Source organism: Echiichthys vipera (assembly GCF_963691815.1).
Source record: "Echiichthys vipera genome assembly, chromosome: 6".
Taxonomy (NCBI): domain Eukaryota; kingdom Metazoa; phylum Chordata; class Actinopteri; order Perciformes; family Trachinidae; genus Echiichthys; species Echiichthys vipera.
In genome coordinates, this window is record NC_139831.1 from 4,988,786 (window position 1) to 5,007,682 (window position 18,897).

The following is an 18,897-nucleotide window of genomic DNA, read 5'->3' on the forward strand; positions in this document are numbered from 1 at the left end:
TACAAATCAATGAAAACAATGAAAAGACCAACAATGTGTTGGTCCGTCTGTCTGCATTTTGTTTCGTGGCACTCGACTCCAAGTCCAGGGTTCAAACCTGGGATGGAAACCTGGAAAACGTTACTCAAGCTGGAGTGAATAGTGCATTTGTCGGGGACTACTTTCAGCTGCGGATTACACTCTAATGAGTATTTGTGGGAGCATGACGGTATATGTGACATTGACTCAAGATAATATTTCCTTACCATACCTTATTAGAACCGCAGTCAAAAGCCACACACCGTCATTAACTGTAAATCACGGTGGTCTTATTTCTCGCAAATCCCGATCTGTTCAGAAAAACAGCCGTCATCGTTCCATTCTCCCACTCCCTGTGATTTTTGCACAGCTTCTCCACAGTCCTGGTTTCCATTGAAGCTGTTGGGCTGCCCGGGCTGCCAGAACCTGATACGAGATAACAGAGGCAGACATGATTAATTCCTTTCTCAGATGCTTTTTACAGCGACCACTTTCTGTCTCTCACTTGCTCTGACCTTTAGTTTCTGACCGAACTGTGACTGAAGGGATTTTCTTTACATCTCAATCGCATTAAAGTAGTACAGACTCCTCATGTGGTCATGTTATTTTTTAAAGGGCTCATATCACCACGCTTGTGCGTTTTAAAACACATTCACAGAAGATGATGTGAAAGGTCTCAGGACAGTTAATCACCTCCTTAATCAGAGGAGCAGATCTGAGCTGAACGTGCTGCAGTACATACTTTGATCAGGTGACCTCTATCTTCAGCAGGATACGTTATAAAATCACCACTGATCCTTCTTGTTAATTCCTTAACAACTGTTAAGTTATTGACTCTCTTTAAAAATAGGGAACCAAATGTAAGATTAATAGGGAACCAAATGTAATATCAAAAAGCTACAGAGTTCCTAAAAACAGTAAAGAAAATTGTGATTAATAACAGTGTCATCTAATGTCATGATCCTATCAGATATTTCAGTTTATACAATCTGGCAAACAAGTCCTCCAAACCACAAGACACAGGTCCTTTGTATACCATCTGAATACGACCCACGGGAGCGTTTCCTACCCTCATAACAGTCACAGTTGGGTTTGGTTTAGGAAAAAAAGCCTGGTTTGGGTAAAAATAAGAACATTGTTATGTAACTTCTGTTAAAGTACATGATGTAGAATGTGACACACATTTAGTTGCAAGTTAAATTTGTAACCTGTAAGATTTGCATCTAGTTCATTGTCTGTTAAGTTACTGTTCATCAAAGAGTGAGTTAGAACAATGGTAACTGATCATATGACCCACTAATGAAAGCACTTTTATTTGCTGCCTCGCTGAGAAAATATGATCCGAGCGTCTGTGGCAACTTTCCCGCGCTTAAATGTATGTTTTTACATCATTCAGCAGGGGTCAGTCTGCCCAGGTGGAGCTCATCCCTGCCGATTATCGGGTTAAACTGTAACTTCCAACTTCCGTGAAGTAAAAGAGCTATGAAATGGAGCGTTCATGCTTGAATTCAAAGTCTGGCTCGCTCTGTGACTGGTGCAATAACATTTCATTACTGTTGACTCACAATGGCAGATCAACAGACATATGGAGCAAGGGATCACACTGTATCTGCCTATCTAATGATGTCATACAGTCGACACTGTTCGGTTTCCAAAGGAACTCTGGGAGATGAGGTCCGAGAGGCTGGCCTGCAGTTACATCTTACCGTAAAAGCAGTGGATTACAACTTCAACTTAAAATATGTCATTGTCCAATCTTGGTTTCACATGGGACACAGCCGATCAATCTCTCCTCCATATCCAGACTTTGCCGCTCTTTATAGTTCCTTAACTGACTTCCCTTCTTTGATTCCATCATAATCACTGCAGCCACTAGACGTCTCCACCACTATAAATGTAAATACGGGTAATATGGTAATAAATAGCTTTTACAAATGACAAAAGGGGTTGTTTTTTTGAGGAGGGCGCTCTCAGGACGCACTCACACTGTCCATCCGTACCGTGCCCAAGCACGTTTCACGACTAAAGTCTAGTTCGTTTGACCATTGTGAGTGCAACCGTACCAGGCATAGGCGCAGTGCGCTTGCTGGCCATGGCCCGTTTGGGAGAGGTGGGCTGTTGTAAAGCACGTTTGCACATGTACAAGCACGAGCGTGCGCACGTGTACGAGCACGAGGCCTACGGCGGTTCCGACGTCATTTTATATGTGCCTGTTCGGAAATAGAAAAAAGGACGGACCATGCGCGAACATTTAAAACAATGGCGGTGAAAGGTTCACGTTGGTGTGATGCGGAGGTGGAGTGTTAACTGCAGATTTGGTCGATGAAAATATTCAAAAACAGTCGACAAGACGCACAAAAACTCTGAGGTCTATGGAAAGATTGCGATGATGTCAATCTATGTGTGTTTTTTGGAGGAGGGCACTCTCAATCTGGCAACTAACACTTACGTTACGGTGGCTGGAGTTCCATCCACCCACATCCAAGTCCCCTCCACAAGACTGTCAGTCAGACCGATCCAGGCATTTTGGCCTTTTTTCAGTAATCCGTTAACAAATGCCTGTTAGAGTAGATCAGTAATGATTAAACTGTATAAAATAGTGTAGTTCTTCATAAATAGATTTAAACACTTTTTTTGTCCCTTCCATTGTTTTTCTTTCTCTCTTACGCTCTTTCATTCTCCCTTTCTTTAGTTCTCACTCACCTGTTCATCCCTGCTGTCTATGACGGCCAGATCGGCTCCTTTTGCGACGCAGTCTTGTCTGCTCAGCGTCCAGTTTTTCGTCACAGCCGTGAGAAAATAACAGCTGATGTCAAACTTCTTCCAGCCCATCTGACAGGGCCGGTCTGCAAACCGAAAACACGCGCACGGACAACATATCACAGCAAGGCTAAGAATACCGGAAACACTGATTACAACCGCATACTAAATTATTTGAAACATCTTACCTCTTATTCCGCTGATCGTCTTCTGTAACTGGTCTCTAACTGTAGCCAAACTGCTGTAATTGCGCAGTAACTGCTCATTTTCCCTCTTCAGAGTATTATAACTGGTTTGCAATTGTTGTTTGTCTTTCCACAATGAGCTGTAGCTGATCCGGAGGTGATTCTCACTGGTGCTCAGTGTATCGTAGCTTTTCTGTAACTGGTCTTTGTTCTTCTTCAGTGAAGAGCAGTTTCTTTGTAACTGATCTCTGTTTTCTCTCAGCGTCATAGACAAAGTGTGTAACTTATCTTTCTCTCTCTGCAGGTTACTGTAATTGGCCTGCAGCTGGTCATTACTTTTCGTCAGATCGTTGTGATTTTTCTGTAAGCCCTCAAGACTCCTCTGCGTGTCATCATAGCTCGTCTGTACCTGGTCCCTCTCACTTTTCAGATTGTTGAAACTGGCCTTGAATTCATCTCTTTCACTCTTCACAGAATTGCAACTCTGCTGCAACAGGTCTTTTTCTGTCGTCAGATTCGTCAGTCTGGCCTCGAACAGTTTTCTCTCTGCAGCTGAAGCATTATAAGCGCCCTGCAGTCGATCTCCATGCATGTAGCTGGCCTGCGTTGGGTCTGCAGACGCGAGACGGCTGATTATCTCAACTGTGAAAGGCAAAGACATGAAAAATATGTGCTTAGGTCAGGGGTTCCCACACTTTGGTGTCTCCCTGGGACACAAACTTACGTCAGAAATTCACGCGTTCTAGAGTAAGGGAATCACAGAAGTCACACTCAATGTTACCGCAGCCAGAGAGCGCGCTGTGAACGCATTTTTTACGTCAATGTTCGCGAAAAAAGAGAAAACGAGATCAGGCCTGGGACGATATGCTTTTCTCCCGACTTGATACTTTCATAAAAGTTTGATGCCAATTTTGATATGTTGTGATTTTTAAATATTGTGATTTGATATTACAATTTATTTTTGTTTATTTTCTCAACACTTAACCATCGGAAAAAAGTTGAATCATGCACTTTCAGAGACTTTTACTTTGGAAAATCTGTAAACTGACTCAGTAAAAATGCTTGATTCTGTGTCCTACCTCAACTCAAACGTATCATCGCTTTACTCATTGACAACGAAAGCGGTAACTTCCTCCTTCTTTCTCACACTCAAATATAGCAATTGAAAAAAAAATCAATTGAACAAATGTTTATAAAGAATTGCGATACTTAAGTCAATCGATGTTTTCCCCACCCCTCGTAAACAGCCTCACACAGCATCTGAGCTGAACAGACCAAACAAGAAAGAATGATCTTCTTCTTTTTTTTAATTAGGGAAATTAATTCACATATAATAACATTGTTATGCAATTTACTCTGCTGATTGACGGCCGTAGAAAAAAATATGTCCGTGACCTATTTTTGGTCCCAACCCTAACCTTTGGTCACAATCCTAAATTTGGGAGAGGCTGATTTATATAATTTGGATTTTTGTTGCCACCGTACTCTACGGGGGAATTGTTGGGTTTATGTAAATCATATATAAGTCATAGAGTGTGGTCTTTACCTACTCTGTAAAGTGTCCTGAGATAACTTCTGTTATGATTTGGCACTATGAATAAAATTGAATTGAATTGAATAAATAAAACATATTTTTGATGACACCAGAGAAATGACTTACAGTAGATGAACTGTCCTATATTACCAGCCAACAGGAGGAGACACAGTAATCCAAGACACACTGTCGCACATCTACAGGGCTGCTTCTTTCTCTGAAAATCCACTAAATCCAAAGGAAAGAAAAATTGTTAGACACAGTTTCTAAGAGACAGGGTCGCCTCTTTACCAGGTTATCCCCATGGATAGTTTATAGTTTATAGTTCATAGTTCTTTAGAAACCCAACTATAAACCCTTTTTTAAACTACAAAGAAGCACATGTAGCATATGAAAAAGATTATTTAAGTTTATCTCCAGATACAGATACAGATAGATCTACAGATCTCCAAAAGCACATGGATTACACTTTTTATTAGTTGCAACTAATAACCTTAATTCCCTTTGTGTTTTCATGTTGACGCTGTACTGTACCTTTGGTAATGAGGCCTTCCATTGTCAGGTTCTTGTTTATGTAGATGTCATCATCAAATTCCATTGTCTCCATTCTGATAATTGTTTCACTGTTTCTTCCTGTGTAGAGGAGACATTTAATGCCACATAAACAGTATTATACTGTATAAGAGGTTAGTTAAGACTTTCTGACCCTCTTTTTAACTCAATATTTATAAGTACGCTGCAATTAATTGTGCCTACTGGTGCTTGACTAAGTGTTATATGTACAAGTGTGTAGTCTAGTTAGATGGGACCTTTACCTGCCTAATTAATGCAAACGTGGCTGGTAACACGATCATTTATTTGCAAACATCGAGCCAAAAAACCCATACTCTCGTTTATGGTTTGACTTTGGAGCGTGCACAAAATTAAGATGGTGTGAGGCGATGCAAGTCGTAGTAATTTAATGAGATCAATTATTTTTTACAGGAATAATAATTTACACTAGAACTTTAAATAAAACTGGTGTGAAAGTTAATTAGAGCTAGTTGAATCTGCAGAACATTTACTTATGGTATAAAAGTTCAATAACCTAAATTTGCACGTACCTTGGGTCTGAGAAATGAAGCGAGTATCGGGACGACTCCACTGACATGAGGACGCCGCTGGGGAACAAACAGCAAAAATGAATGTGAGTGCAGCATTATTTATTGTGCAGAAAACAGGATGCTCCTTTCGCACAGGTCATCAGAATGTTTCACTTGACCCTGATTGGTCTGTGAAGATCTTGACCTGTAATGTCCACACACACACTTCAGGTTTCAGGTCATTTTTGGCCAACGTGATTCAGAGAAACAAACTGGAATTCACCAGCAAAGTTTTGTTATCCCAGATGAGATGTTATCTCCCAGGCTCCAGACCTTTATCTTCTGTGGTTTCTGTTCCCCTTTCCCACCGATTCACTTCCCACTAAGGTCACATTAGTAAAAGTGTTACATGACTGAGATACAAGGTAAGTCATATTGCAAATTTAAGAAATGCAAACCTGGCATTGTTGTGCTTGACCATGAAAGCAACTCGTAGTTCATGTGACTGTGTTGCTACAAGTTGAAAGAATAGAGAAATTTTGCCACACACACGCAAACAAGTCTACAGAATGACACGAGTTGGAAATATGCAGTTGTCTCAACGATGAGATTAAGATGAAATGCTCCGCCTGATCGCGTAAAGATTAACTCACATTTCAGACAGGGGCTTTGTTTGTAAGAGTGTTATCTGTTACCGACGCCATTCACATGTTGAATGGTGTAAAATGGATTATCGTTGATCTACCCTTGCAGACAAATGATTAAGCTCGGCACTCATAAAAGATTTAAAGACGTGCCAGATTGGAGGTGATTGGCGTGCCCAACAGTCTGTTCATACGGGTCAACTCACATTTATCTGTTGGATTCAAGACGAAGGTTTAGCTTTTTTTAAATTAATATCCAACATCTGATTGAAATATCTATATATTATGCAGTTTAGCAGCAACTGGTTTATGAATACACTAAAACACACTATAATGTTGTTGTAATGTGTTGTTTTGTTACATGTTAAAACTTTTATCAATTGTGAGACCTTCCTTTAAATATCCACAATATTTCATAAACAGTTATACTACTATTCACTGTATAACATAGCTTTACATGCAAAACACCATACATATGTGCACGTGCAACATCTGTTATTAAAAAGGGTGCACCAAAACACATTTACATAAACACAAAATACACAACTGAAGCTATGTTACTGTTGACAAATCATTATAACAAATCAACAAATGCTAAAAATGTCCTTATATAATTCTTGACCACAGCGGTGAACCAAACTGCCAACATTTTGATCTCTCGGACTAAGCTGCTATCATTTCATGGCTAAAAAGATACCAGGAAACATGACGGGGATAAAGGAAATAATTGAAGCCACATAATCATAATCTATATTTACATTGCATAGTAACTCTTTTACTTTGAAGGAGTAGATATGAGTCGCCTGCTCTCTTGATTGATCAGACTCTCACATTTCTCCCACGGTATGAAGAAGCGTTGGCCGGCTGTAACCGAGCTCAGAAAGCAGATAAAAATTCAGCTGACAGAAAATACAACTCTATTTTTAGGGGCTGGACTGAATTTCCTAATCACCTTCAGGACTCCTGCATGAATAATGAATAGTATCTCGTCAGTAATATAATATCACAAACCATCCCGGGCATCCAAAACACATCAGTGGTGGAAAATTGCTCCAAATCCTATCAAAGTAAAAGCTGCTGATGTTATTTCCTTGGTGTTTCTTTTTTAATGCAGCAGTTTGTGACCCCAGTGACCATGATCATGAAGCCTAACACATCTCCCATCTAAGCTAAGGGGGGGCTGTGAGTGAGAGGGACAAGTTGCTGAGTGTCTGATGGAGATAAGGGGGAAATGACCGAGAGACGCCATCTTTGAGCCTGTCACACCCTGCACTGTCCATATTAATCAGCCTCAATAAGTCATGAGCTGATCTGAAGCAGCCACTACAGAAAAAAGGAGGAGATGATTGTGTTATCTCAACACAATAACAACACAGTGGTGTGTGTTACTCCTTTGATATGATCCAGGCATGCTGATATGAGTCAAATCCACCATATTCATCATAATAAATCCAAGAAATGGCATACACACTTGTGTTATTTCTAACTAAGTTGATCTTTATTGTATCGTGTGATCAAATATTTCAAATAATAATCCATATGTGCTACAGATCAGACAGTGTAATTATGTATCCAAATACCTCATTAACATTATTGTACTACTTATAAGTCTACTGGGATCTGTAATTTAGTCAACCACCTTAATTTGAAATAAGTGAGGTCAAAGGAAGAGAATCAAATAATAGTATGGGATGTGTCTTATTTTGATTACGGTGTAATGTGGAAGACGATAAGCATAATTTATTTTATGAGCCATGTTAATGTACGATGTGAATATTAATATTAATTTGCACTATTTGTAAAAAAAAAAAAAAGAAAAAAGAAATGGTAGCACCTACTCTGAAAATACTTTTTGGCATTTACAGGAATGCAAATGAATGCAAACCTTATAATAACAGCTCAATTATAATTTTATTCAATTCAATTCAATTTTTAGTGCTAAATCATAACCAAAGTTATCTCAGGACACTTTACAGAGTAGGTAAAGACCACACTCTATGACTTATTTATGATTTACATAGACCCAACAATTCCCCCGTAGAGTACGGTGGCAACGAAAACCTTCACTTTAACAGACAGGAACGTCAGACAGACCCAGCTCTGTGGAGGACGCACATCTGTCTGCAGCGGAGAGAGGAAGTAAAGGAGAGAGAGAGAGAGAAAAGACGGACAGATGGACAGAGAGAGACAAAGACGGACAGAGAGAGACAGACAGACACTTCCAGAGATGCAAGCAACCAAAGCGTAACAGTAACTATAATAATATCTATAGGAATGTGAATTTGACGTATATGTTATTGCAGTTAATACAGCATGAGGACAAGAGTGATACTGAGTCCTTTAATCATAAAACACTAATTGTTTGTGATGTAGTCCATAACCAGAAAGATCTCTACAGCACTGCGTCCACGCTGATCCGTGCTGCTTACAGGCTAGATTACGTTTAGGATAAAAGAGAATTAATAAAAGAGAATAGATAGTTAAAAAAATAACTTTTATTGTGAATAAATAAACCAAAAAAGTAATGAACTGACAAAATATCTGACCAATTTAACCTGTCTGAAAAGGAGTAGTAAGAAGTATGTACCTATTTTATACTACCCTGTCTCCACACCCTATAATTAATCACTTCTATTATTAATCAATGACATAACGTAATGTTGAAACCTATTGCCCATTTCATACATATTCATGAGCATGTTAATACGAACATTTCCCCATAAATATTGAGCTGAGTAATAAACATGGAGGAACCTTTGCGCGTGTTTTAAAATGAATTAAGTGAGCTCTTTTATATATACTGTACTAGGGCACTTTAAAGTACGTTTACATGAACTGTATAAATTTAAAAAAATGTTTATTTGTGCATTGCTTACTCATTAATGAACCATTTCTAATGCATGTACTGATGCAAAAACAAGACAGTAATCAGTTCAAGAGCTCAGGTATTTCCATCATCATGATAGGAACCATATTCATGTATTCATTGTAGTGGTTTATTGTTCATTAAGGCTTCAAATTAGCTGTTACCTTGGCGACAACTGCTCTTTCTGCTGCCAGGAGTAGCTCCTTCATTAAAGTAATGTGCATGTTTTCAATATCAGACAGCTGCTGCCTTGACAGGGCTCTGAAAACTTTGTTGACTGCTTCTTTTGTGGAAGACAGCAGGCAGTGGCAATCTGCTTGGATTCAACAAAGACAGTAAATGTGTCAATGGATGAGTCAATGACACAGAACAGCGCCCCCCCTGGGTGAAAGTGGTGTTTGTTTGACCCTCACATCCACCCTGACCACCTCCCTACGCAGACTTTGGCGCTCTTTAAACTGTGTCACCTGACTTCCTCTTTTGAAAGCAGCATAATTACTACAGCCACTAGCAGACAAAATAAATAGAAATATAAGTAATATGCACAATCAACCTATACAGCTGTTTTGTTTTTTTTGGTTAACCCTCCTGTTATCGAAAGGGGCAATTTGACCCCATTTAATGTTTAACATCTCTAAATAATGTCATTTTTGGTTGGTTTTTTTTTGCTTTATATTTATGACTTTTCCTCATTTTATGGGGACAACTCATAAAAAAACTAAAATTGTCATGATTATAGATATTTTTTTATTGTTCTTATCGTACATGTACTTGTCGCATCGGTGTTCCTTTGGGTCAGTTTGATCATCTGGACGATTTAATCATTATTATTATTATCGTCTATTTTACAATTCAGATATTATATAAGGTCAAATTCACGCTGCTGTCCTTGATAACGGACGTTACTTTCATTCCAGATATTACAAATAACACAAAATAGCACTTAAAATAACAGACTTACTTTAAAACACACACACAGAAATCCCTCCATGCAGTTTAACATCAGTGATATTTTTCATTTTGTTAAATAAAAACATAAAGTACCCGACTTAACTTGAGTCACAAATGGATTATGATCATTTTCGAGATGTTTAAATTGCTACAACAGGAGGGTTAAGGACGATCTGGCATCAGGCTCGTTGCTGCTCCTTGTGGCCAATGGGGGTCACACACTCACAAATGGAGTGAAGCTAAAGAAATAAAAATATAACTCTGCACAATAATCAGTTGCTGCAAAACATCTGGATCTTTGCTTAACTCACCAAAACGACATTTAAAAGCAGCTAAGAGGCAGAAATGTAATTGCTTTGTCTTCACCCTCGACCATGAAGTCTTCTCTGTATCAGAAATGAAAGCCTACGCTCTGACACGCAGAAGATGTTACGCAGATCACATTTCAGAACATACCCGAGGCTTTTCTGTATATACCATATTAGCTCACGAGTTAAGAGGGAAAAGAGCTCCGATGTCTCCCTCCCCCATGAAGGCACTGCCACTGTTTTAGTTACAACCTTGAGATGAGAGCGTACGATTCCCCCAGGAGGTGCTGGAGGAGGGGTCGTTATCATTTTTGGCAGTCATCCCATGTAAACCCAAAGGCCCTCCTCCATATTCATCAGAGGTGATTATGTGCTGACCTCCGTCTGCTGTTAATCCTGAGCTGATGTATGCCCACCAGGCAGGCGTCATGGAGGGTGAGCAAACCTGACACTGCGGCCAATTAGGTATCTCCGAGGTGAGAGAAAGAGAGAGACACACAGAGAGAGAGAGAGGCAAGGGTGAGCACCCTTAATTTTAAAAGTGATGATTGATTTAATCATGTGGCATTGACACATATATGGTTATATAATTAAAAAAAAACAATGTAATACCAGATCTAGAATGCAGCACGCGTATTTAAAAAAGTATATTGAAGCAAGTCAATGGTTTTCTTAACAAAAGATACAAAATGCTAAACAGGAACAAGAAAAGGAAAATAAATTTTATAAAAAAAAGGCAGAGTAGACAATGTATTTATTAATATATTGATAATATTTTATGATAACAAGACCACTCACTCAGTCAGTCACTCACTCACTCACTCATTCAATCATCTTTAACCGCTGTGGGCCGCAGGGGCATTAGCTCTCTCAGGGGACCCCAAACTTCCCTTTCCTGGGCCACATCAACCAGCTCTAACTGGGGGATCCCGAGGCGTTCCCAGGCCAGTGTGGAGATATAATCTCTCCACCTGGTTCTGGATCTTCCCCGAGGCCTCCTCCCAGGCCACATCAATTGAAAACAAGGCAGATAATAATAACAATAAGATGCGGCTAAGGACTGTCTGAGTGTGCAGTTAAAAGCTCTGGGAAAAGGTAGTAAGTGGATCTTGAGTTTGTAAAAAAACAGATGATAGAAATGATAATTAAAGTCATAAAGTCAAGAAAAAAGTGCAAGAAAATGGGTTGTAAGGAGAGTCGAGGTGAAGACATTTAGAAAAAAGAATACAAACTTTTATTTCTTTATCCAAATTCAAAAATGTGTAACAGGAAATCTAACTGAAGATTAAATGTATCTTCCATGTTCTAACAAAGTCGGCTAAATTAAAGACATTATAACAATATTATGTTTGTATTTGGCATTTTATATTTCATGTTCAATGGGCTGCTATGTTACAGCATCCAGAGTTACAATCACTGGGGGATCAAGTCCGACCGCAGGTGAGTGTGTAACCGATCACTGAAAACTTAAAAGAATAGAATAGAATAGATTTACTTCATTGATACCAAGCTGGGAAACTGCGGAAAGCTGGGAAATTGCAGTAATATTAATATTTCCTTTGATTGTATTATTTTATACTGAATGTGAGACCGGGCTGGTATCCCCCAGATGCTCCAGTGCTTTTGTTAGCCACAAATCCATCGTTCGATCGACATTGGATCTGTCGATGTGTCTTCAGTTGGACTTCTGCGTTAACTTTTAGCCTTTTGATGAATGAGAATTGTCTCTGCAAACCCTAACCACTCACCGTTTATCTTTTTTATCTTGTTTGTGTCCTCTGCGCTGATGCTGATTCAGAAAAGCTGGCGACATGGTGCCACAACTGTGACAGCTGTTTCAGGTATCATCAAAGCACCCACACCCACGATGCAGGGGTTCAAACGTATGTCGCGTCTTGTCTCGCTGTGCCAGGCTGTGATTTTGTTCGTCCTATATAAAAGAAGGAACGGCACTGCAGCCTTTTCACTCTTCACACTGATTACAGAACATCATGTCTCCGTCCAACCACCCTCATGTGAAAAAAGGGACATTTTTAGCTGCAGTGTGAATGTAGCTTCACAGAGAGCAGGATACAGATGGAGGGCATTAGTACCTATAGAAAAATAGAGAAAAAGGAAGGGAAAGTAGGGGAGGTAAAGAGATGTGGTGGTGGTCAGATCACAGCTGGATCAATTCCCTGCTGTTTGGACTGGCCACATTAATAAGAACATCAACACCCTGTGGGCTCCAAACATCCAATTTTAGAGCTGCAGAGCCAGAGAGAATCCATATTGGGGAGATACACCAGCACTGGGGTAAGATCGCTCTGTATCAAATTAACGGCACCATAATTCATGTGCAATCCTGCTGCATTATTAAAGCCTCACTGCTGCTTTTTCATGACAAGATCAATTATGGGTATGTTTACTTTTCTAGGGTGTGATTAGTGGTGTAACCATGGAAAGTACGATTTAAAAGTATTATCTGTACATTGTAAATGCTCATCAGGCTGTCACTCAAAATACAAGTACAAGTCGGTTTACCACCACTGATAGAAAAAACACTAAAGTAAACTTCTTCCTAAAGCCCCATATTACATTTAAAGCAGATGTGAAGCTGCCATGTACAGTCAGTATACAGCTGAAGAGATAACGCCAAAATCAACTGAAACATATATATTTATATATATTTTAAACCGCCCACAGGGACGCAGGAATCTTAATGCTTCATGTCTTGAATTGATTTCACGAGATCCACTACAGGTGATTTCACGGTGGATGTAGCAAATTAATTCACACTACTTTGTTTATTGATGTGCACGATGTGAGCTGTTGTCTCGCCGAATTTCCCCCGGGACCGTCCTGAGTCCTTGAGTGACCATGAGGTTACAATTTCTCATGTCGAGGGCATGAGGTACAACAAGCGCACGCAAACATAACAAGAAACTAATAACTGTATCAAAGCTGATTTATTTCTTTATTTCTTCACAAAAAAACCCTAAACCCCCTCCCCAACACTGAAAAACTGACAGACCACGACATAATCAAACAAAAAAAACGTCAGCTTATTTATTTCTTAATTCCTTCTTAATCAAAACGCCCATATTTTACTTTTACGATTGGGTTCATTAGTCTAACAGTTTTTATCTGGCTAATGTTGGCTAGCTATGGAGTTGAGGATGCATTGACAGATGGTGTCAGGCTACGTTAGCTAAAATCAGCCCTCATAGACACTCGGTACGTTACGAAGGCACTTGTAATGTCAACACTTACAAAGTTGAACATTTCTAATAATTATTATTAAAACTGAAAACAGAAAATAAACACAGACAAGTCATTCAAGTCAATGACCCGAGTCTCAAGTCAATTCACAAGGATGAATTAACAGATGGTGTCAGGCTACGTTAGCTAAAATCAGCCCTCATAGACACTTGGTAACGTTACACAGACACTGACAAGGTTGAACATTTCTATTATTTAATATTTAAACTGAAAAAAGAAAATAAGCACAGACAATTCATTCAAGTCAATGACCCAAGTCTCAAGTCAAGTCACAAGTCCTTAACTCTTAAGTCCAATTCAAGTCTTAGCTCATTTTCTGTCAAGTCAAGTTGCAAGTCATCCAGACAGTCTTTAAGTCCACATCTCTGTTTACTATGCACAGGGTGGTGCAGACCAGCGTGTCAACATCCACTGAATATATGTTCAGTCATCTTCTACACTATAGCCTATAGTACTACTATATTATTCTTTCCTCCATACATTTCAGATGTCAAACCCTCATCAGGGCACCCTCCTAGAGGGTTTAAATAGTAGATACAAAAAGGCAACGGATGATGTCTATTAGAAGAAGAAGAAGAATTATTACTTTATTAATCCCACAAGGGGCAATTCAATTTTTCACTCTGTTATTATACAGGTTACACACACACAGGCCCGAAATACACACACATGCACAAACAGGACCTGTATACATGCAATTAATGGAGAGATGTCAGAGCGAGGGGGCTGCCAATGGATCGGCGCCCCGAGCAGTTGAGAGGTTTGGGCAACAGGACGTGCAACTTAAATTGGTTTAAACTTGGTTTGCACAAAAACAAACCAGCAAACAAAACAAGCACAGCGGTGATCTGCTTTCTACTGCATCTTTTTCCACTTCAAGTGCTTGGACATTTATGTTTTTTTTTTGTTTTTTTCCATTCTGAAATGGTGCAGTCAATTTAAAATCCCTTCCCTTTTGAAACCCAGATTCAATAACCTCCAGGGATTCAGCCGCCTATGAATGATAATCACTTGTAATTAACGCTCAGCTGAGTTTCCCTATTTCCAAACGTGTGTGTTAGAATCAGACCCCCACCCCCCTTCTCCAAGCCTTTGACACCGACAGCAGGATTAAATTGCCAGTGTGAAGACACTAAACAACTCAATTAAAACTGCCGGACTCCATCAGTGAACGGAGAGCAGAATTCAATCCACTGATTTGCAGCAGGCAGATCCTGTCCTGGACAACCTGTGGTGGAAGATGTGTATCCTCCGCTGGATGTCAGATGCTGAAGCACCTGTCAGGTTGAATCAGTGTGTGAGCAGTGAATAACAGCAGCTGAACAGGTGTATCCTCTGGAGCTTTTAGTGTGCAGAAATAGCCGGCTTAAAAGAATAAGAATCTTAGGTGTATATATACATATTTAATTAATCGAGTGGCAATGTATCCACAGTTTTATTCTGTCTTTTGATGGTATCACTCTGTCCCTTTTCCCCAGCAACTTCTGTCCCTGTAGCTCAGCAAGAGCAGTCTCTCACCTGCAAAGGCTTCAGCTTGTTAGTGCTCGTTAGTGGTGCGTGTGAGGAGAGCTTCATTATTCAGGTTCTCAGACAGTCTTTTGAGTTATAGTAGATTTACAGATGTCACCATGGTTAAAGTTGATTTCAATTTGCTTTTATGTTTTCTTTTACAGGGAGTGATGTGAAAAAACTAAAAAAAACCTAACTGGACTGGGATGTCACTGCACCCAGCTGATGTTCAACAGGAAATACTAGATGCAACGCATATACCCCCCCCCCCCCCATATATATGAATTTAAAAAGACAACATACAACATGTTACACAGTGAGCTTTAGAGAAGTCTACATTCACAGTGCAGCTCTTAATGCACAATTACGATGTATTGCTCAAATCCGATTCTCTGTTTGTCTGTTCACATTACGTCTTTAAATGTGGCCTGTCTACATCTACCGATCGCTGTGTGAACAGCTCACGCTGCTGAAGTGACCCGCATGCGTAGTCGATCATTGATGACATCACGACACAACGGTGTTTGCAGAAGCCAATATGGCAACGGGTATTGTAGGGCCTTATGGCTTAATATAAAACTAAACTAAAACTAAAACAAGTTATAAAACTTCCCTCTCCCTCCACTGGCTGCCGCCTTCACAGCTGTCCTCCATGTTTGTTTTGATTCTGTTCCTGGCAACTGTGGCACACTTTTTTTCAGTCTACTTTGGCCGACCTGGCTGTTCAAATTGCGGTCACATTAAAAAAAAAATCTGATATGTATTCGATTCAGTAGCACATTTAAAAGTGGCCTAATTCTGATTTGAAAATGTCAGATTCGATGCGACTTGTGCTGTTCACACTGTCAAAAGCAAATCCCATATGGATCACATATGAGTGAAAAAATCGGATGCAGGTCACTTGTAACTGCAGAGTAAACGGAGCCTTAGTCGGTAGATTTATTTATTTTTTTACTTTTGAAGAGCCATAGGCTAAGTTGAGCTAATTGCTTCCCGGCAAAGACCAATTAACCTGAGTCATCAGACGCTTTGTTACACAACACCATCTGAGGGGCGGCAGTAGCTGTGCCAGTTCATCTCCTGGGCACTGCCGAGGTGCTGTTGAGCAAGGCACTGAACACCCAAGTGCTCGGGGCGCAAGCCGGTCACTGGCTCTGACATCTCTCCATTAGTTGCATGTATAGGTCCTGTCTGTGCATGTGTGTATTTCGGGCCTGTGTGCCTTCTTCTTATGAGAAGGCGTATCTGATTGTGAAAGGGCAGGTGGTTTCAAAACATACCTGGCAGACGATTGGACGAACCATCTGTCCGTCAAACCCTCGCCAAAGTCAATCAAGAGAAGAGAGAAAACCTGTTTTCCATCGAGAAATACCTTCAGTGTCGTCCTCCTCTATCAATGAAGAAAGACTCTCCACTTCTCTCAGTTCCTTCCATTGTTGCCTTTCTCTCTGTCATTAAACCCCGCCCCCATGGTATTACATCCTTTGTCCCATCTGACCACATAGTGTCTGAATTCAACACTTTCTTGGACTTGCACACGATGCCATTTATCGATTTCCCAAATGATCTTCTTTGATGATGGTTTTAATATTATATTATGTGCTGTCATGTTTGGTTGTTGATGTTCTTTTTAGATTCTTTTTCTGCTCTTTGTGCAAAGCAAATTTCCCAGGGGCAATGAAGGTTTCATTCATTCATTTCATCCGTAGGCTACTTAATGCACAGACATGTGGGTGGAATTGATCTTCTCATCCAACAGAGCAAAAGAAAAGTAATACGTAGGGCTGAGTAAAAATATCAATTCATCAACGCATTGCAGTAGAATATACCACTAAAAATATCTTTCATTTATTCATTTAGTTTATTCATTTCCATTTCCAACATGCATTTGTGCTCCCACAATTTATCATCAATGAGGAGACAGGTGTGACCAAAAGCACATTCAGGTAAACCTAATGCAACAGTAAATAAATACTTGCACATGAACGCATAAAAGGTAGGAAACATCAAGATTCAACATATCTGTGGTCTTCATAAACACACGTACATTGCCAGCCCTTGTTTCTGGAGACTGGGTTGCTGTGTCTGCTGGCTTACTGGGACACTTCAATCAATGTTATTAGTTCCACGTGAGCTTTTCCTGCCATCACAAGTCCGTGAGTCTGCTGTGAAAAAGGCACATTGTATTTGGTGTCATACTTTATTAAAGGCTCTGTATTTGTTTGGACAGAGGATTTAGACCGCCTGAGCTCGTCCTGTACAGTATGTAAACAGAAAACCTTTTAATTCCACATAGAGCTAAATATTTGTGGGTTTTGTGTTTTCCCACTCCTGCTTTGTCATTGTTTTTTTTTAAATGCATTGAGGTCAGTTTGTCCTGAAAGGTTTACCCCCTTTTTATCGAGCAAGTGTGATTATGTGTTGGAAGTTATGTGAGGTGGTGCCCCAGTCCCCCCTCTCGGCCCTGAGGTAAACCTGCGTGGTAGAAATACACGGACGACCCACTGTTTTATGTTTACCTCCTCAATGAAATATTTTTCCTGTGCAGTAAATTCTGTCTTAATCTTGCAATCAGTTTTTGTTGACGCTCTCTACGTTCACACTGCACGTCTTAATGCACAATTCCAATTTTTCGCTCCAATCAGATTCTTTGTTTGTCTGTCTGATAGCTCTGTGAACAGCTCACGCTCCTGAAGTGACCCGCATGCATAGTTGATGCATCATTGCTTACATCACACCACAACAGTGTTTACGGAAGCGAACGTGGCAACGGCCACCGATACTGTAGGACTTTATGGCTTAAAACAGTGGAGCTCGGGTCAGAATGACATCAAAGTGACGACAACGTTAAATGCGACCTGGCTGTTCAGATTGCAGTGTAAATCTAGCCTAAGAGGTGTTGATACAGCTCTACAGGGGCTCAGTGATTGAGTGGGTCGTCCTCCTATTGAGAGATCGGCGACTCAATCCCCAGCTTCCCCGGTCTACATGTCGAAGTGTCCTTGGGCAAGACACTGAACCCCGAAATTGCTCCCTGTGCTGTGCATGGGTGTGTAAATGTGGTGTGCATGGTTTGATTAGGTTAGATGGTATGTAGATGTCCACTGCCTTCTGTGTGAATGTCTGTGTGAATGGGTGAATGTGACAAACACTGTGAAAGCGCCTTGAGTAGTCAGAAGACTAGAAAGGCGCTATATAAGTACAAGTCCATTTACAGTAATGCTAAAGATAGTTAGTGGGGATGGTTTGTTATATATTCATTTAATGTTAGAGTAAGATTCTTGCTGTTTGTTTGAACCTTCTTAATGGATGGGTCACAAAACGTAATACAGAGAGCGCCAGAAAGCTGAAACAATAACAGTAAAAGTATTTGAATGTCAATTTCCTTGTGACTGACAACTGACTTGACACTATCTGATTAATGTGGACACTCCAACCGGCCCGAGCAGCGAAAACGCAGATGTGTTTGCAATCTGAACTAACCAAGGTCAGTTCAGGTCAGTTAACAAATGCGTAGACCTGTGATGTTACCATCTTCACTGCTTCCATGAGCTGGTTTCACTTAAAACCCCGGTTGAATTATTGCTTAAATGAGGTACACATGCAGGTACAGTAGGAGGAGGAGCAGAGACTTTCATTTGGACCATCTGGATGGTGGATTAGACACTTCACAGTGCTTCTATTCAATAAGCAGTGTGTGGGAAAACATGTTTTATTGATTGGAACAAAAACCAGGCCCAGCATAGCAAGAACAGATGCTTTAGTCAATCACTAAAGAA

At 40.1% G+C, this 18,897-nt stretch overlaps 1 protein-coding gene across 1 annotated transcript; it reads right to left on the reverse strand.

Annotated features, from left to right (window-relative positions):
* Nucleotides 1–308: 308 nt before the first annotated feature.
* Nucleotides 309–5,104, reverse strand: LOC310947935 (uncharacterized protein; the record flags this gene model as incomplete). The annotated part of the gene is made up of 6 exons (XM_083914919.1): nucleotides 309–444; nucleotides 2,468–2,577; nucleotides 2,722–2,864; nucleotides 2,967–3,605; nucleotides 4,624–4,725; nucleotides 5,032–5,104. The coding sequence occupies 6 exons, from the start codon at nucleotides 5,102–5,104 to the stop codon at nucleotides 309–311; spliced, it is 1,203 nt and encodes a 400-aa protein (XP_083771045.1).
* Nucleotides 5,105–18,897: the final 13,793 nt, after the last annotated feature.